The 21,587-nt window shown below is 33.1% G+C and overlaps 1 protein-coding gene across 3 annotated transcripts in view; it reads right to left on the bottom strand.

The window, feature by feature from the left end:
- Positions 1 to 21,587, bottom strand: part of LOC123016281 (rho GTPase-activating protein 20-like) — a 43,114-nt gene that overhangs the window by 3,853 nt on the left and 17,674 nt on the right. Inside the window, exon 1 of one of the 3 annotated variants that reach the window (XM_044416582.1) lies at positions 2,722 to 2,864. The exons of the other annotated variants lie outside the window; for them this stretch is intronic. Within the exon in view, the coding sequence (XP_044272517.1) occupies positions 2,722 to 2,760 (39 nt within the window). The 5' untranslated portion in view covers positions 2,761 to 2,864. Of the gene's footprint in view, positions 1 to 2,721; positions 2,865 to 21,587 lie in introns of those variants that run through there. 3 annotated transcript variants of the gene reach the window in all.

The raw sequence follows: 21,587 nt of genomic DNA, 5'->3' as shown, positions 1-21,587 counted from the left end.
TCACCCACACAAAATAGGGGATTCACCGATTTTCGGCTAGTTAAAAAATTTCTCTTTCGCTTAAATATTCGCAAAGTTGAACTTAACCTTTCGCTATCTTAATTAGAATCGGCGATGGTGAATTTCGAGTCGAGGCCGAACCGCAAGGTTCCACTTCCATCCCGTTTTTTTCCGCTAAAGTACGGTACCGCAAATTGTATTTCTATTAATTAAATAATAACAAGTGTTCGATGCGCCTTGTTAAAGTTACAGTTAGGGCAATATTAGGATACTGTTGATTGGTCACGTGTTGTGGTACCGCACCCACGTACCAATTAATATTAACACGAGTATATTATGTCGCAACAATGACAAACGGTGATTAAAACGCGCCATAAATAGAATAGTACAATTTTCTTTAATTGAATGAAACTTTTTTCGCGTGCGAAAAAAAACCGCTGCAATAAGCAATCAAGTCGTAATTTAATACGAGTGATCTAAGAAATTTAATTAGAATTTCAAACACTACCACCCATGTATTGCGTGACTTTTAACACTCATGCCATACGCGTTGATGGTATTATGTTTTTTCCTTTCTTTGGTTTGAGTTTCAAGCCGACTACTGCCTCAGGTGGAGTCGCTAACCGACCAGCGAAAGTCTTTCTCTTCCATCAGTCCAAGGGCTCGTTATTATGCAAACACATTGACTGATTATTGATGCAAACACTGCATTGGAGACTTCTCGTGCATCCACAATTAACATTTAAATGCGTACGAGATGGATGATAAAAATATTCATTGTCTATTGTTAGATGGCTTATGTTGAATTCGGAATTTGGAACGGGTGAAGAGAAAATGGAAGGTTACCTGCACCTGACAAAGGTGAAGGTATTAGAAAATTCATAACTACCTGAGTTTTAATGCTTAATAAAGTCTGCTTGAATAATAAAAATTAAACAGGGAAGGTGGATTAACATCGTAAAGTGGCGACGGGGACGGCACTTTTGAGGGCAAGGAAATTTAAGAATTGTCTAGAAAACATTTACAAATTATTCAGGTCAATATTGACGAATTCACTTTCAACATTGAGAAATGGAAAACACTAACTTATAAACATGGAAAATTCTACGAAAATACTATTTTTTTTATTAATTTTTGATGAAATTGATTCTTCTGTCATAATACAAGAAATAGCTGCAAAAAAATCCCTCCACTATTTTTCCAAATTAAATTCTCTATAAAATACGACTGCATAAAGTATTGTACAGGGTGATGCATTTTGGATGTCTGAATAGGGAATCTCCGAAACTAAGAGGTTTAGCCAAAAACGAGTGATACATTCTTGAGGCTCATTTTTTGAGAAAATAGACATTATAGGGGCACTTTATTACGAGGAATTTAATAATGTAGACAAAATGCAGACAAAAGTTGACATTTTAGCGAAATATAGAAAAATTCATATCTTTGTTATTATAGAAGATACAGATTTGAAACAAAGACATTAATTATACAAACATTTTTTTACGTAGAACTTAATAATGTTGTTAATATTTTTTTTCATTTGTTAACATTTGTTTAGCAGTAATAAAATAAACTTGTATTTTTTTAAATGGGAATCATAGGTGGCTATGGAAGTTTTAAAAAGCTTATTTTTTTCTAAATTACTTGAAAAAATTGTTAACAACATTAAATTCTACGTAAAAAAGTGCCTGTATAATGTTTTTGTTTCAAATCTGTATCTTCTGTAATAACAAAAATATGATTTTTTTTAGATTTCTCTAAAATGTCAACTTTTGTCTATAAGTCGAAAACAAAAAAAAACGATAGCAAGATGCGGTTTTCACCAATATTATTTTCTCAAAAAATGAGCCCCAAAATGTATCACTCGTTTTTGGCTAAACCTCTTAGTTTCGGAGATTCCCTATTCGGACATCTAAAATGCAGCACCCTGTACATTGAAAACTTAGATCTTAGACCAAAAAATTAAATCAAAATTAATATAAATATAAGCAATAAAACAAAGTAATGATTTTTTCCTTTTGTTCCACAACTTCTAAGAAAAAAACAACTTTTGACAATTTTTCTTCTCTCTTTGTAATAAATGTTCAAATGAATGATTTGCTGTTTATGTTTGATAATAATAACAAATGCATTATGCATAATATTGAATCAAAATCCAATCAAATTTAAATAAAATGCGAAAAAATATTCAATCTTCTCGAAGAGATAATGAGAGGGAATTTTGTCCAAAAAATAAATTCGTGAACAAAGAAATTCAATTTTTATGACAAGCATAATTTTTGCCACTTAAATACTAAAGCCCCTCAGTATGCGATTTGCTTGTTTGGTGAGCTCATCGCTGTTTCATTGTTGAAATAAATTTAAAAATAATTGGTAAAATAAATACATTCCGTCAATTTAAAAATTCTCCCGGCTTACTTTTACTTAAGTAACAAGACAATCATTTTGACATTTATTAATAAGTGAAAGAACCAGGACAATTATCTCCGGATCATAAAATTTTGAAAAAAAAACTCACAACACAGTAAATACCCAATTATTTGTAGAAAGTAGGAAATGCACCACAACGCGAAATTATCAATACCCTTCAAAAATAATAAACTTTCAAACGCCCACTTTTGACAAAATCCAAAAATATCAATTACAAGTTTTGGAAACGTGCCACTCACGTCACAAGTCTATGAAAAAAATATAATTGACGTAATGATAATTTCGAATTACCTTGAGTGTTAATTTGTCATAAATGTGCATCTTGCACATATTTTTAGTAGAATTTAATCCTCACGCTAGCGTCACTGCACGCACACCGGTTTCATTAAAGCACTGCATTCGAGGATGTCTCACCGTAAACTGGCATTACCTTCCGCTCCTACCTGTGTAGGTAACTCCCCAGCGTTTCGAGTGGTCGAAATTGTCACGAATTGGTCATTATGGTACCTGAGTAATTACCAGCGACGTCTGGACTGGGATGAAATCCCACAAGCAAAGAGTTGGGATTATTTACGACAGACGATAATACTACCGCATTTGAATGTGTCTTATGATGGCTGGGAGTGCTAGGAAAAGTTGTTAAAGCTGTATTTTAAATTAATGGCAGGTTTACGGCTTCCAGCGATCGCATTTTTGTTGCTTCTTCGGTTTAATTGTCAGAGACAGATCGACAAGGCGATGCCAAAGGTCACAACAATTATGACGAACTAATCCCATGGTTTCCCAACAGGGATTTAGTATTAAAGAAATCGGAAGAACATTTTTTATCGAAGAAACGTTACGAAATTTTAAAAATTCGACAAAAGAAGCAGTGACATGGAAAATTTACTCCTCACAGTTTTGTATTCGAATAACAGAACCACTTTAATGCAAGGAACGACTGCTTTTGTCCAAGGAATTCTATCCGATGTATATTATGTAATTTTTCTTGCTTTTTTTAGGCGATAGAAAAGCGACTTTTGTTACGTATTTCTACCTATTTAGCGTTATTGTGTTATTGCATGTAATAAATGTTTTAATGTGGTTTATGATTGGAGGAGTGACAGATAATAATTGATCGTTCCCGAGCTATGACCTGCCCAAATGTGAAATGACTTGCAAAATGCGCACGCAATGTATTGCATCACAGATGGAGGTATTTACAAAGATGATTTAGGACCAAACAAATTGCAAATTCGATCAATAAACAGATTAAGGCAGTTGGGGAAATACAAATTTATTTGTTATATTTATTGAGTTATTAGTGATAAAGTCCAACAAAAAATAATAATAAATTATTATTTAGATCGAATGAAAAAGAAGTTTTAAAATTACTATTATTATTAACAAAAGTCTAATTTGTAAAACAATATCGTTAGAAATCTTGGAAATTTATAACACCATATTCTTGAATTGTCAAAAAATTCAATGCTAATGTCAAGACCTTTAATTCGCAATTTCTCTCGTATGTAATTTAACTCCTTACATAAATTAAATTAATTCAAAAATAACACTTTCGCTACTAACTCTAAAAATAAAGTCGTTATCAACTCAATGACACTACTTGTGGTGGCAAATGTCAAAATTTCACGAATAAAACAATTCAAAAAATTTATACTTTCACTAATAATGCAAATATGGACACTATCTTTAATTTTCTGATGCAGTTTACTTACTTGCTCACTTTCACTTAAAATCAGATCTACTTTTAAAAATTATATAAATTTGGCACAAGATTAACCCGCTTTTTTGCATTTTAAATAGAATTTATGTACAATCGAGAAAAAAAATTGTGTCACTTGACCAATAACTTACCCAACCTGCGATTACGCTAACTTACCTAATCGGAAACTTTAGATTTTATTAGAGCCCAAAAGGTCATCGAAAGGCCACAAATAAAATTGAGAAAATTTACAAAATTGGCGACAATTACTGGCAACCTTGCATTGACAATAGAATGTGCCAATGGCATTGTAAATCACCTAGCGTTAAATAAATTATAAAAGAGATTTTTTCCAGGTAAAATCACAATTTCCGGTCACATTTATGAATGGTGTCTGGATTTTTTACAAATCGTAGAATATTTGTCTTGGTCACGTGGCGCCACATTAAGGCCAAATCCGGGCTCAACGGGTGGTTCGAAGAATTTCTAACAGACAGCTTGAGATAAGCGTACTTTTGACCATGATAAGTGCCTTTTAGGTCACGGATGCGTTTCTCCGATGAAAAATTATACCCATGTGACCCATTTTCCGGAAACAGCCTCGTGTGTTTGAATAGCTTACATAAGTCGAATGAGAAATGTTATTGAGGTGATGATAACACTTATATTATTTCGGGACAAGGAAAAGCACTCAAAGTGCAAGCTCACTGTGCTAAGCACGGAATCGGTGTCTGTATCTTAATTAAGTTTCTTCCACGATGATGGTACTAATAACACTCAAAGATTTACTTTCTCTCCGATGGATTTGACATTTGAAAATGATAGACACAATGGAGGCGAGAGATTATGGCTCAACATTTTAATTGAAATCGAGCATTTAGATATCGACATTTTGGAGATAATGATTCGGAATGATGACAGGGATGTTGACTAAGTTATGAGTGTGTCATTTCGTCTATAATTATTTACATAGAGATAAAATTTATTAAAAAAATAATAGTTTCGTGATTGTAAAGCACAAAACCTTGCTTTTTAAATCATATACTTGCAAATCAGTAATTAATGTAAAATTTACGGTTTTGACCTCGTAAATATGTGTTGGATGTGTCATTGCGTCATTTTTACGTTTTTTTAAATAAACAAATAAATAAATACCAGATCCAGACCAAACTTTTACTGCAACTAATTAATTTTCGTAATTTATTGGCTTTTTCATTATAAAACTTGAAAAACATCCACGACCTCATTTTTTTTAGTTTTACTTCATGTTTTGTAAAATACTTTGTATTCATCTGATTTAATTGTAATAATTATCACTTGGTGACCTCTTGCTGCCTCAGGCTGCCTCAAAACTTAAATTAGAAAATTGTTACCCTCTGTTGTATCTCCTCTACCATAATGATTAAAATATCTCGTCTCAGATGTAATTAACTGCGGCCTGTGCAGTGTTATTTTTTAAGAAGCTTAAGTAGTCGTCTCAAGGCCTAGCTCTGTTTCATATAACGACTTCAACATCGAATCAACTTTTTTGTTTTTCTTGTATTTTCACATAAAAAGTCGGTTAACTATACTGGTAGTTGTTGTAGACATGGTACGTCCATACAATGTTAGGTCTAATCATTTTATTACTCAAGAGCGGAAATTATGTTACTGTTAAATCCGAAAATTAATAAAACCGTTAGTTTCGCTCAATGGAACGTTGTCATTGAGACTTGTTGATAAAAAATTCAAAGCCGATTATTCACAATTATACTCGCAATCGCATTAAAATTGTTAACCATACAACGATAATGTCAGGCAATTAAAAGTATTTATACTGGCCGGTTTATGGAATGAAAAAAAAAATTGAATACGATATTAAAGACTTTTAGTGTCATCTGTTATTGATAGTCGACGATTCAAATGAACCTAGACAGAAATACATAAAGATGAGACTCTGGAATGTCCATTGTGAGAATAAAAACTAATCCTAACACCAAATCTTTGGTTCCTCAGAAAATTTTCACTTCAGGTCCGTGCAATTTGCACAAAATCGCCCCATAAAGCACCATCTTCTCACATTTGTAAACTTGGCGTAAATCAGAAGTTACAACTTGACAAATAAGGAGATGTTTTAGTGATCGGATCGTCTGTTGGCAAAAAGTCTTTGATATGAACGGCGTACATAACTGGAAACTAGAAATGTTCATCGTCTAGTTCTCGTGATTTTATTAACGTTTTTGATCCACAAAACGTCGATTCTATACCTGCTGAAAACCTCGGGGTAAGGATAGGTAATCAACGGGTACAAGCGTTCCGAGAAGATGCTGGTGGTACCGCCCAACTGGATGCTTCACCTGTGACACATCTGCGCCACCAAGGCACGGGTTAAAGGAATTTAACACGCCACCGGGTTTTAAAACAAGGGTTTCGACCCGCTACTGAAAAACTGAGGGAGGATTTTTCAGTTTGTTCAAAGAAATAATAATAAAAGAAAATTGGTTTTCTTGTGGAAACAAAAAAGAAAAGTGTTTAGTCACCGTCTGGTGTCCTAATTTTCCAGCTGAAAGCGTCATTCTAACCCACAGCTAATAGCCACGTTTCAGTAAAAAATATCATTACGAAAACGTCTACTCGAACACAAGCCATTACCTCGATTTCGTCATGGTGATTCTTCGAAAAGCAAAATCCAGCGTTAATTTTTAATTAGTCGTCTCTAATTGAACCGGGTAATTACTTGTTTCTAGAGAGTAAACGAACGCGTGACGTGTATTTGTCAAATACGTGAAAGTTTTCAGGAACATAAATAGAAAATCTCGCTTGCGGCTACTGATTTTGTTCAACGTAAACACGTTAATTTGTACCACACAGGTTACAGGTTAGTTTGTAAGTAATTAACTCTGTACCATAGTTGAGCGCTAGTCATTTTTATAAATTAAGGCACTAATTAATTTCTCTTCCCTGTTGGTAATCTACTCACGTGAATCTTTCGACAGCCACTTACCTGAAAATTCACAATTTTAGAAACTACATATTTCTCTCGGACCCTCATTAAGGGTTCATTAGGAAACTCTTATATTTCGGGGAGTATCATTTTGACGACGTAATTATAGGCGCTGGATGACATAACAACGAGCAGACGAGACTTTTTATATCGTTGTTAAAGCGGTAATGACTAAACCATATTTAAGTGTTTACTTCCCTTCAAAAATATGAGAATGTTAGTAATCAACATTTCAAAATTAACATTAAGAATTTTAAAATTAAAAGGAAAATGAAGAAGAGCGAAGACCTATCACGCCGTTGCATGAACATACTGTCATTTGGCTAATCTTAGATATAAGAAGCTACATCACGACTCAAAAATTATTGTTTCAAGAAGTAAAATACAAAGTTTAAGTTATAAAACACCGTGTCGTAACAGCCAACAACTAGTGCACAATTAAAAAAACAAAAAAAAAGTGAAAAAAAAATCTCAAAAGAGGCAACAATTAATTCTCTTGTAACCATTAGATTTTATTTATTACAGCATTAAAAAATTTGAATGTTTTATGGTTGGACTAGGGCCAAAATGATGTAATGTATTCTCTCAAAATTAAAAATTTAAATCTGGAGGAATGTGAAAGGAAACAATGAGCTTACTGTGGTGCTCCATCAGTCGTGTCAAAATTTAATCTTGTCAACCTCAACAAAGCAAGATGAATGCTTTTTGTCAGAATAAAATTTAGATCAGGCCCATAGTAGTGTCGTTTTATAACTCCTAGAAAATGTTCCGGTCCCTAATTTAGTTTCCTCCTATAATTATTTGGCAAACGTTGGGATAATTGCAGTGCTATTGGGTCAAAAATCTATTTTGCTCAGCTTTCTACCTTTCAATTAGTTGCCGAATTATTGTCGCATTAGTGTCACGTGAAAACAGTTTAAAAATAATTGTAATGATTGTCCAAAGTGGTGTTAAAATTCAAAATTTGCTTTGGCACGCTATGCCATTTTTCCATGTACCTGTTTTGCGTGCACACTTCATAATGGCAGTTATTATTTATCTCCTTAATCCCATAATCGCGCTTATAACAAACAAGCTAACATCGGCCGTAATTCATTCGCAAATAATTTAATCTAACGTGCGAGAGAGATACGCCGCATTAGTTCCATTTATGTGACAATGGCGGCATAAATATCGAAATGAAACGAGAGAAAATCGCGAAAGGTTATGTCGGTTAATAACTGCCATACGGAATGGCAAAATTTTCCGGAATCCAGCCACAAGTTTGAGATTAATGAAACTATTTGCGAGAGCTTAGGCCAATCTGTCCGTACAATGGCAAACTTGGTGTTATGCAATGGAATTTTGCATAACATGCAAGGTGGATTGTGAGGAATTTGCGATTTTTACGCGTGAGCCAATCTAAACCACAATTGATTACTTGCGTCGAGCTTAGTTACGTAATTACCGATTTTTATGTGATACAATGCTCGAGCACACACGCAAATTAATTACCAAGAGGGATCACAACGTTTTTCTTAGACAACGAACCAATTTACTTTCGTTATGCACAGATAAGTGTTATTACATGCAACGGGACGTTAACGGCACATGTGGCGAGCTGTTCCGCCTTCGGAATATATTGTTCCTTTTATTAATTACGAGCTTGCAGCTTTTTGCTTGTTACACTCGCTGATTTCAACAAAAACAACACATTTTTAGAAAGAAAAAACAACAACTCTAATCGCCCATAAAACGATGTTTTTTACTACAATTCGCTACATTTTTATTTAACTTACCTTTTTTGAAACACACTGTACAGGGTGTTCGGTCCAAGTCCCCCGGCTGATAACACCTAAACTTACTTCTTTTTTCCAAAAAGTAAATATTTAAGTAATAATATTCATTCTTAGCTTTCTTAATGGAACACCTATGTTTTTTTTTCCTCGAAACAATAATAATTGACATGAAATATACGGTAAACCACAATGCAATCAGAAAACATCTTAAATTTTAGAATTTTATAAGGAAATTTTTAATTTTGAAAGAAAGGTGTGAATAAAAAATGCTTGGATACAGTTTAATTTTTGGTTTGATAAATCTAATTTGTCAGTTTTTGACAATTGGCAGATAAGCTTAGAATATTTCACAAATGTAATAAGAACGAACCAAAGGCTTAAAGAAAAGACATCAGTCGAGAGAAAACTATCCAAATAGAATTCACCAAATTTGTTGAAAATTCAGTCGAATTGAAAAACGACAAACATGATCATTTCTTAAAAGTAAAAAACCCATTATTTGTTAGTGAAAAACAAGGAAAAAATTTTAATCTTTGGTCATCAATCTCGAAGAATATCCAAGAGTTGCCAAAGAACTTTCTCATCATCATGCTCTTTCTAATGATTAAAACGATTCTAAGAGAAAGAAAATAAACATTTAAAAAAGAAAACGACAATTTACAGTAAATGTCCAAACTGAAATTCGTTATATTCAATACATAAATGGCATCGTTGTCAAACACTTGTAACTGCCCGCAATAAATAATCTTCATTAATGTTTCTACAAGTGTTTGTTATTCTATCTTTTAGCTTTTGAATTTGGAAGATAAACCTGATCACCAATACGGCCCCATAAAAAGAAATCTAGAGGTGTAATATCAGGTTATCTGACAGGCCATTTAACTGGTCCACGTGTTCCAATCCACTGCTGCCCAAAAGTATTATTTAATTTTTTTTTGTTAATCCTAGCATTGTGCTTTCACAATTCTTTTTGGACCATCGTTCTCTCGCAAGGCCTGGGTAACTCGGGTCTTAAAGAAAAAGGAAATTACAGAGACCTTATAAGATTTTTTTATGTTTATTTTAAATAGTTTGTAAACCGTTTCAATAGAAATATCATGCTGATGAGCGAGTTCTCTTATGAAAACTCTTGGATTTTCTTCGACTGGTAACAGAACATTCAGATATCTATTTTCTTGTTCTTCACTAAGAACCACAGGTTTTTTAGTTTTAAGAAGCGAACCTGTTCGTCTCAGTTGTTTTTCAATTCGACTAAAGTTCCAACACTATTTGGGTATTTTTCTCTATACTGTCTTTCAGCTTCCGCTCCATTTTTATTGCAGTTGAAAAACACTTCAATTCGTCGTAATTAAAATCATCCATTATTAAAGATCTCAATAAGATTTATTGACAAATTAGGCTTTGTCAAACTAACAATTAAACGGTATCCAAGCATATTGCTTTTTGCATAAATACCTTGACAAGTAAAATCCGCTTACGTTGCAAAATTTGCTAATAAAATTCTAAAATTTAAATTGTTTTTTGAGTGCATTATGTAAAGTAAAATGTAATAAATAGTGGTTTACCGTATTTTTCATGCCAATTATTATTGTTTCGAGCAAAAAAATATAGGTGTTCCATTTGAAAAACTAAATTTGGTAGCACTTCCAGCTACACCGGATGTGCCAAAAAAATTTGACGCATTTACTAAGAAAGCCTGGAATAAATAGTGTTATTTGAAAAGTAAGTTTAGGTGTTATCGGCCAGAGCGACTTGAACCGAACACGCTGTATACTTGAAAATATTTTTAGGTGATGCAATAAATTCTGTACGCGCTTTTTTGAAAATCTGAACATTTTTAAATAACCCTGGACACCCTGTATTTAATCAAAAACAGCTATTTAGCAACTTCTTCAAAAAACTGTTTTTTATTTCTCTTTGTGTCTTAGTTACATTTTCTGTTGCCACCTCTGTAAACCCCTCAGGTCCATTTGTTCTCACTCTGTTGGTTGTATAGATGTACAAGTTTCTGTGGTGGGTCTGCACATTTAGAATTATTATGTTGTTGGTTGCCTCTATGTTCAAGATTATTCTTTCAGTGAGATTCCTTATATTTTCCTGAAACAACTATATTAGTACCCTTCATGCCATTTGCTAGACAGTCATGTTTCTTCTCCTTGGGCGTCCTCATCTCTTTTATCTCCTGGGGGATCGCCGACTAGCTTTTGGCAAAAATGTGGCAAATAAATCGCCATTTATGCAGGTAATATTAGAGTTATCTCGATGGCAGCACCCTCCACAATTACATAAGAATTCCTGTTTGCGCCGACAATGGCATCGTTCATCCCTGATGCACTGATTTAATCCTTCAGTAAATACCTCAGTATGTTAAACGCACAAGAGCGAGTATCACACCCATAATAATAAATCCAAGTCGCCGGTGATTTCCTATCTCGAAGGAATGCGTGCTTCAATCCTCCGGCCCGTTACGCTATAATCTTATCTCTTTTCTTCTCTATCTCCGATATGTATGTGAAAAAGAAGGGATTAAAATACTGCGACACGCATCGATGCGACTCCTGGCCCTATTTTTGTATGCTTCAGGAAGCACGTCGATTGACCACCGAATCACCCTAAGGGAGAAAAATCCCATCGTACCGGTTGATATTAAACTGGTTGTTGATTAGCCGTGGTAAACGCAATAGAATTGAGTGTTTATTAGAGCACTAGCTACAAAGTAAGTCGTAATGGTCACTTTAGCTAATAAAACGAGTACGTTAATGGTTTTTAGAGATGTGTCTTTTGTGCCGTATAAAATCGCCCACACGATTACCAACCGCTGATATTTCTATGAATTTCGTAAACAAGTGGCTCTGCAAACACCTGCTGCGAAATGAACGTGCTTCGAAGATTTTTACAACGAGAAAACTGCGGGGTTGGATTTAATGAGTTATTTAGACGCGATGACATACTACACAACTGTTGGGTATCAGATTTACACGGGTTGGGGTCAAAAAAATCTGATCTAACAACAAAGCCAAGAAACTCCCAGAATGTTTGACAACTTTTAAGAAATTCTACATTTACTAAAGTTTTTTTGATCTACAGGGATCTCTTAAGAGTTTTCCAAAATGCACGAGCTGGGTACCAAAAATATCGTAAAAATCTGATTTAATAACAACAAGAGATGTAAAGTCAAGGTTTACAGTCACGGATATCCCAGAATTTTTAACAACTTTTAAGAATTTACTACATTTAATGGAACTTTTTAATCTCCAGGAATGTTTAAAAAATTCCAAAATGCACGAGCTGGGTGTCAAAAAAAAACATTGTCAAAATCTGATTTAATGTCAAGAGATGTAAAATCAAGTTTTACAGTCAAAAAAATCGCAAAGTGTTTACTTCCTTTGTCCAGAAATAAGAGACCGATTTCGTTGTTTTTCAAAAATTAAGAAAAGTTGCCTTTGCTGCTAAAACTACAGTGTCATTTTAAAAACACTTTTTATATGTGTTTTTGATAGCAACTAAAAATGTGTCGTAGTTTTCCTTAAAAGATAAGTTTTTAATCGAAAAACATGAATTTTCAAGACCTAATATAAATCTCCGGCCTAAGAAAATAATGGGAGATAAAGAAAATATTTTGGCAAACAACGATCGTAAAAAGCCTAATTTAACTCTAAACAAAAAGCAAGTGGTTTATTATGTGCTTTTTCTGAATTGAATTCTGATACTTTGAATAAGGTTTTTCTTTCTCACCAACTGTGTATGTGCGTAAACCATAAGAGTAAATGGAGGTAACAATTATAAAGTAAGTCATATGAAAAAAGACCATTTTCACAGACTTGATAGGCTTCCAATTTCTATAAAGTTTGATTTTGGACTTTATGAACATGTACAAGACATCATCAATTCAGTTTAAATAACTCATATGACTCCTAAACATTTTTGAGAAACGTTATTGTATTGTAATTAAGTTAAGTTATAGTTACACTTGAGTGCAAAAAAAACGCAAATTGTCAAATTTTTCAGAGTTTTACATAGTGTGAAAAAGGTTAGAAAACTATCAAAAGAAATGTTGTATTGGGTGGTCTTACCAGTGCAGTGTCATAGTCAGTGCTAAAAACGAAATGGAATAAAATAGGAAAACTTGATAGAATTTTGGAAGATGCCTGACAATTGTGAAATTGTGAATTGTGACAAAGACAACGTCATAAAACTGGCATTTATTAACAAGCCAAATTACAGTATAAAAAATTCAATTTGTGTTTTTTTTTTGCACTCAAGTGTATGTTTGAACAAAATATGATTTTTAAAGAGAATCGGACACTTATTTCTGGACGGAGGGAGTAACAACTTTTAAGAATTTCTACGTTTACTGGGATTTTATGAATCTTCAGAAATGTCTAAGAATTTGCCAAAATGTACGCGCTGAGTGTCAAAAACAACAACATCGTCAAGATCTGATCTGATGACAACAAGAGACGTAAAGTCAAGGTTTATAGTCAAAGAAATCCCAAAATTTTGACAACTTTTTAATGATTTCTACATTTACTAAAAGTTTATTTATCTAAGAAATTCCTGTTAAAAATTTTCCAAAATGCACAAACTGGGTGTCAAAAATATCGTCAAAATCTGATCTAATGACAACAAGAAATGTAAAGTCAAGGTTTACAGTCAAAGTAATCCCAGAATTTTTAACAACTTTTAAGAATTTCTACAATAAACTGAGATTTTTTAATCTCCACAAATGTCTCAAAATTTGCTAAAATGCACGTGCTGAGTGTCAAAAACAAAAAATCGTCGATATCTCATCTAATAACAACAAGAGATGTAAAGTCAAAGAAATGCCAAAATTTTTGTCCACTTTTAAGAATCTCCAAAAATGTCTAAGAATTTTCCAAAATGCACGAGTTAAAAGTCAAAAAAACATCGCCAAGTTAGAGGTCAAGGTTCACAGTCAAGGAACTCTCAATTTTTTTTAAGAGTTCTAATGATTTCTTAGTAGTTATCAAGATTTAAAAATATGGACAAATTGTACAAAATATGTACAAATTATCTATAATGTTAGCTTTCCTACGATTTATCAGAACTTGAGATTTGACTTTTTTCCTTGAAAAAAGATATTAAAACACAAAATACGAAAATTTAATTTAATTTCAACCAAGATTTTTTTAATGAAATCGCTTTAGTGATCATTTGTCCCGACACTCATACCTTTTCTTTTTTGTGAAATTACACTGAAAAGCTAGTTTTGCATGGCGCGTTAAGTGACTTATTTGCATTGTTAACAACAGTACATTACAAAAGAATTGAACAATGAAAAGACATGTTGTACACAATAAAAGAAAGTGTTAAATAAGCAGCACCTGACAGGTTAAAATTGTGTGAATATTACAACAGGTTTCGTTTTTCTTCTCTTGGATATCACTAATTTATCTACCGCATAAATCGAAAACACAAAAGGTGCTATAAAATTTAATAGTTTTTATTATATTTTTGCGTGTAATATAGAGTGCTTGGTCATCGTCAGTGATTAAACGATGAATAAGTTAATTGGTTTAATAGCATGTAAATATGACCTTAGATCTAATAGATTAAAAAAGTTTGGTGTAATAACGTATTTAGCAGTAATAATGGTATATAATTGCTACAAAACAAATTAAGTTGTTTTCATGCGAAATTCCATCGACGAGATTCGATTTGTTGGGATTTTTCTCGAGTAAATTAGTGCAGTGATCTACATTATCGATATAATTGCTTGCGATAATAACTCTTAAGTTCTGTTTCCGCTTATGTCAGGTTATAAATGAGCACATATTAATCGGTATGTTTTACAACTATTGCATTTCCGTCTGCAAATGGTATAAATCAAGCTTAACCGCGTTGTCACCAAAGGCAAAAGCGTGTACACTTCTTTTCGCCCGTGTAAAAAAAACAAGGTTACGCTATTACATAATACATTGTTGACAAATTGATGTATTGAAGCGGTTTTGTTGAAAATTAGATAACACTTGTTCTATTATATGGGAAGAGATAAGGAATGGCCGAGTTAATTGCCGAACTAATTGAAACTATTCACACTGTTTTCTTGTACGTTTTGTTTGATAATAACTCGTGTAAGAAATAAATGATAGGGGAGGCTTAATGAATGAAGTTTATTTTTAGGTTGGCTTGTAGTTGATGAGAACAAATTCAATTTAGTAATAACGGCTCATTAATATTCATAGGAAAAATAAGCTATAAGAAAAAGGCACATACACGATGCAAATTCTAAGAAACATGGCCGCGGAGCGTCTCGAGACTAGTTTTGAGTAATGAAAAAATAAATAATTGGAGTATTTACTAGATATATGATGTAATTATTTTGATTTTTGCTCGATTTAATTTCTACAAAAGGGAATATACTATTAAGGCAGTATTTGTTAAAGTAGAACAAATTCGCGTAATTTATGACATGTTGCAACTAATTATTACACTAATAAAGCATATCGAATCGAGAGAACTTAATGATAGCGCAATAAATATTCAAGCTAAAAAAGATGCTCTTCCGACAACCGCATTGATGGATTGCATTTCTAATTTGACGTGATATCGAACATGGCACGGGTTGAACAAAAGCCAGACTTAATAACTGTTTTACCAAACTTATGCGCTTTGGTATTATTGCCTTACAACTGCTCATTATTGGGTACTTTGACCTTTTTTATACGACGACTTTTAACATCTCGCCAAATTACAGGTACATGATCTTGGCAAAACCCAACCAAGATTTATATTACTTTTTGCGATCCACTTGTCTCAGGACTCCTCAACTGGTCGCAATTTTTACCTATTTTGAAAAGTGAAAGCTTTAAATTACGACTAGTTTTGTATGGAAACTTTCTAAATTTAAACTTTATTATAATTTCTCAGATTAATGATCAATCAAGCATACACCTGCTGAATTTTAGTACATGCAAAGAAACACAAAAAGCTAATTTAGAGGAATAATGCGATGAGGAAATTGGCCGTGAAGTTTTATTCCGATTGGAAAAGTTTAATAAGGTAATAGTGTGAATCGATGCTTCTAATTTCATAAATGGCAAAGTGCCTATTATGTGTTGCGGTAATCAAATTGTGTATTGTTTTGACGAGACAATGTCCCAGGAGCTGTTGCTTTATAGCAAACTCTCCAAAAGTGGCAAACAAACATCGCAAATCAATTAAAAAAAAAACAACAACAAAAATGTTTTCATGAAATCGTTCCGCAAATTAGTATTTTTCCGAACTCATGTTATTAATTGCAATCGTCCGTAAAGTTGACACGATAGTCCGTAAAGTGTGCATATTGTGTAATGTTGGTTGCATCAATTTTTACATAACTACAATTTCAGAAAAAAAAAACATATTCGTGTAGAAACTTTATTGTCTTGTTATATCTACAAATAATTATTACATCCCCAGTTCTATGTATTCCACCAGAGAAAAATTTCAAGTAAGATAAGATACAAAGAACATGAAAAAAAAATGTTTGACATTATTTTTTGACATTTGACATTTTGTTATGTCTATTTAATGACAAGATCATCTTGTATATGTTTTTTTTATAATTATTTAGATATGGTACAAAAATTTTGCCAATAAAAGCCACAAATAACATTAAACAGAGTTACAATTTAAGATACAGATTCCTTGTTTCCTCTTCTAATAATCTGCAGCAAAAATAACTTGGAAAATTTGTTTTTAGTCAAAGTGCAAAATTTAAACTCTCATAATTTTGAAATTTTTATAGATAGAATATTTTTAACATTTTTTCCATGTTCCTGGTATTTTACCTTACATGGCATTTTTCTTTGCGGCGCGAGTTCTGGTGCACCCTGTATTTTGTAGCAACCTCGTAAAAGTTAGAAATTAAAATTAATTAATTAATTAAAGCACAAAACCAACGATTTTAATTCACAAATCTGACTTTTTAGTTTTTAGTTTAGATCTGAATTCTGAAATCCTAATGTATAATTCAGAAATTACTGCAACGAATTTCAGAAATATCTTATTAGAAACTTAAAAATAGCCAAATTTGTTGACTTCTGAAGTTTATTTTAGATTTAAGAAGTCCTAATTTTTCGAAATTTAAAATTGAAAGTCGGCATTTTCTGCATAAATAAAATAAAAACATAAAGCCCTTGGTTTACTGCAATTTAATGCAAATTGCAGAAAAAGGCGTAGATTTTGTGATTGTACGAGTACAAGTGTGAATATCTAACGGTTTTAGTAATGAACATAACCGCCGCAATATACAGTAAAGTGAATTTTATTGCCGTACCTAATTTCAAAAATGTTAAATTAGATAACTAACAAGCCACTTTGCTCGCCGGTAATAAACTCGCGGATATATCACGTTGTAACGCCGTCTCTAGAATAGTTGGCAATTTTTACAAAACTTTATGCAAGCGAATAGGCGAAAATTGAGTGAAATCGTGGGAAAACGCCCATTGTACCGCCATGTAACAGGTGGTGTTTATGACCCTGAAATTTCCATAAAATTCGTGCCTGAAAACAAATCCGTTTTCCAAAACCTGCCATAAACCGGCCAATAAAGGTAACGAGTGGTACGTGACGTTTTTAAAAATCGAATTTCTCGAAAGGGTGTTCCGAAAAACGCTCCCGTGTCTCTTACGTGCCGTGCAAAGTCAACCAGTGATTAAGAGAAGAGAAAGGTAATTTGACATTTTCGCCTCGTCTCGTTAATAACTGTACTAGGAAAGCAATGTGCGGAATTTGCTATAAACATCGCAGTGCCTATACAATTTCATTTCTTTGAAAAAATATTGAATTAGAAAGTACCCACACATATGCCGTTTAAAGGAAACCAACATCGGCCATGGAAAGAATTCGCAGCAGCCTTATAAACACGATCCATTTCTCCGATACGAAATTGCAATTAAAAGCCAGACGTTGCATAATCTGATTAACTTTAATTGGGTAAAGGTCGGACAATTAATTACGCCCGAACTTTGAGGTCAAAGCTAATTAATTGAATCGGTGTGAGAGTTATGAAACGGCGTGCAAAAGTGACGCGAGATTTATAAAACTCTAACTGTATTCAAGAGATATTTCGGAGATTTTTTCACTGTGCATCACTTCATAAATAGGTTAATCGAAACGCGTGAACTGTCACTAAATTTATGTAATTAGTTACGTGAAATTCTTCACTAATTGGCGATAAAAATTACAAATTGCGCATCGTTCAACTGAAGAATCTGCTGTCACGAGTGATAACAGAAGATGGCCGAATGGTGCGGTATGCAGATTGCCCCAGGAAGATGGATTTTGTGGATTTTTGAAACCAGTTTCGGCTTTTTTCTAATTGCTTAATTTATCTTATAAGACCGACAAATTTTACTGTGGTTTCGTGCATGAAGAATCACTTTCTATTCTTCAATCCCCAGTAATCAATCAACAATTATTAAATTTTAACCTTCTAGAATTCACAGCTATTGGCTCAATTTTTTTTAAATGAAACTCAGTCTTGAATGTGAATTTTGGAATCATTTCTAATTACTTAATTTATTTTATGATACGGTCACTATGGCGTTCGACCACAAAATTTGTTTATTGTGGTTTTGTGGATGAAGAATCACTTTCCCTTCTTCAATATCTAATTACCATTTTAAGAATTTGCCATAACGGAAATTTAATTTCTCGTAGAATAAACCCGGAACGACAATAAAAATAAGGGATCGTTAAAGATATTTTATAATCGCACTTAATTTTAATTAAATGGAACAGTATTTAAAATTATTAACAAGAATAACTTTCCTGTATGCACATACCAAAGAACAAACTCGTATCATATATTAGCAAGTCACTTAGGCCTTCAATGGCGCCAATAAAATAGCTAATAAAAAGTAAAATGACGTTATTACATGTTATAAAAACACCAATAACAAACACTAATAAATTCCAATCATTACTACTAAAACAATACTACTAAAACAGAGATACCGAAAAGATTGTTTCCCACAAAGCTTGGGAATTTAGTTTATTTCCGTACAAAAATTCCTGTTTTTCTTCCGTTGCGATTACGTAAAGATCTGAGAAAATAAATAAAATTCGCTCAAAGCTCCCATTGTTTTGAGACATCAGCAGCATCTCGTCCCTAGAAGGTCCGACATTCCAATACAACGTTCCGGCTTTTCTACACTCCGGATCACATCTTCCCCACAAGACAAATTCTCGAAATCCTTATCGGATAATTGCCCAATCGATATGGAAAGTATCGACGGTTTTCTCTCGACTTTTTACGACACAATCGAACTTTGCATATAATTGCCATTCATTCGATCGTTGAAATAAAGTGTTAACAGCGTCTGGACAATACGTGCTAACAATAACTAACGACTGTAACACACTTTAAAAGGTTTTATCGGGTTATTTAAATTGGTAATTGAAAGAAATTCGAGACTTGTGTGCAATGTGGGTTAAATTTGGATAAAAATGAATATTCCAGTGGATGCGAAAGTAAACCATTGGAGTTAAACAGAGTGTTAAGTTGAACAATATGTTACTGAAAGTAAAAATGTGTTAGTAGTTCGCGAAAACACCAATCGGAAGTGCACAAGAACAATGAAAGTGGTGTTTGAGGCTTGCCGCAGAGGTCGACCTATGCTCCCGTTTTTTACCAAATTTCGATTTCAAAAATTGCTACTTCATTGAGAGTTAAATGGCGGATACCGACTCAGCCATGCATAATACAAAAATAAAATAGTTGGTAGGTTGAAATAAGTATCAACCACATGGGAAAGTCGGTGTTTGTTTTGCTTTTTAACTCGCAGATTGTCCATATCGGCGTCCTTCTCTTCAGTAATCCGAGCATTTCCTGATAATATCATGTGGAATCGTCACAGTGTGTGCACGCATTGTGTCAAAGTTAACTTCGTAATGAACTTCCGTTCTACATGGTCATTCGTACGATAACCCGACCTTAACGGCGACCTTTCCGAATCTCGGCGGAAAATCGAATTTTTGACCTGACCACAAAGAACAAAAATTGGATAATTTGTTTGAATCTTTTTCATTAATTAGAACAATTTTGACAATGTTATTCAAAAAATAAAATCAAAAAACTTCATTTTGATGGGGCAAAATAAAAAATCGCCACGTTGGACAAATTTATGGCCCATTTGTCGGGACACTTATTTTCCAGATAATTTAGCACCGAAACATAAAACAAGCTGAAATATAAAGTCAACAAGAAAATTTACGAACTTGTTAATATTTTTTCTTTTCATTATCAGTTTTATAATTAAATTCCATTTCCACATTAACTGTCAATTTTGAATTACCATCGCTGTATAAAAACCACCGGCCCACGTGCTATTGTATTGTAAATATTTTATTAATGGTTTCTTTGTCGTGGCCATGGCCGAAAATTCTTAAATTTTTCTTTGATGACCCCTCGAATTTCCTCTTGTTATCGACATTTTCAGACATATTAGTCACAATTGGAGCGGTTTTCAGGGCCGGAATGCGCTCAATCGTTACAAAAATAAGAGCGGCATACGTCAGATATTTCAGATAATTTCCATTAACCTTGCAGAACGAGTACTGTTATGCAATAATGATTACGAGAGGAGACTATACACGATATTGCAATCGGAAATTTCAAAAAAATACGGCCGTTTAAAATAATAACAATAAATAAAACACACCTATGCGAGGCCGGTTTATTAATTTTAATATGCGTCACGATTTGCGAATTAAAAGTGAGATAATTGTTGGAGTGGAAAATTGTTAATTGGATATGGATCATTGGGGGGCGTGATATTAGCAGATAATTTCCGAGTCGGGGATTATTTTCTATTGCATTAATCATTTCTTTGGTGTTTATTGTTTAAATAGAGCCTGTGGTATAACATTACACTACTAACAAAGTGGTTTATCGCGACTCGGGAGTGAATTAAAATAGTACTTTCCGACGTGACAATCTTCATAAATCACGAAACAATGGCACTAAATTTAATTAAAATTATTCCAAGACTCGTGTGCGCTTCCATAAATAAAATTCTGATAAATTATGATAAGATGCAGATGCTGGGAATGTAAAGTTGCAACAAGCACCTACCAGATAATAATTCAAATAACAAGTGCGATAAGGCGGATTTTACTGTCGATTGCTTGTTTTGATAATTTTTTGACTTCTGTTGAAGTATGGCTCGATGCACGTACAAGCGAGCAACACTGCGATATTTGCAACGCCTCTTATCTGCTCTGATTTGCTTTAAAGTTTTTATAATTTTTGGTCAAGAAGAGTTTTATTTAATGTGCTAAAAACTACTTCAAACTTAAACTGTAGAAGAAAAAATCTCGATACTTAAGAGCAAAAATTAAAAATGGAATTTCAAATTTAAATCAAAATTTAAGTTTAAGACCACAAATTAGATTTTCAGTTTCGAATTACAAATTCAGATCTAAATTCTGACAATTCTAATTGATAAAAATCTGTCTTACAAATTGGAATCCCAAAAAAGCCACAATTTGTGACTTGAAACCTAGCATAGAAATTTTTTTGTAATTGTTGGTCAACAAAAGTTTTATTTAATCACGTAACAAAAATAAGACTCTTTAAATGGAAAAGTTAGAAATTCAAATTTAAATCAAAATTTTTATTCCTTTAAATTAACAAAAATTCCAAATTTCGTAAAATGTTTTTGATTGTGTTTCACACTATCGGTGA

The sequence above is a fragment of the Tribolium madens genome, unplaced genomic scaffold (assembly GCF_015345945.1).
Source record: "Tribolium madens isolate multiple individuals breed KSU strain unplaced genomic scaffold, Tmad_KSU_1.1 Scaffold_1;HRSCAF=32;Tcas5.2_LG8, whole genome shotgun sequence".
Taxonomy (NCBI): domain Eukaryota; kingdom Metazoa; phylum Arthropoda; class Insecta; order Coleoptera; family Tenebrionidae; genus Tribolium; species Tribolium madens.
The sequence above is the reverse complement of the archived record's forward strand: the minus strand, read 5'-3'. Positions and strand labels throughout refer to the sequence as shown.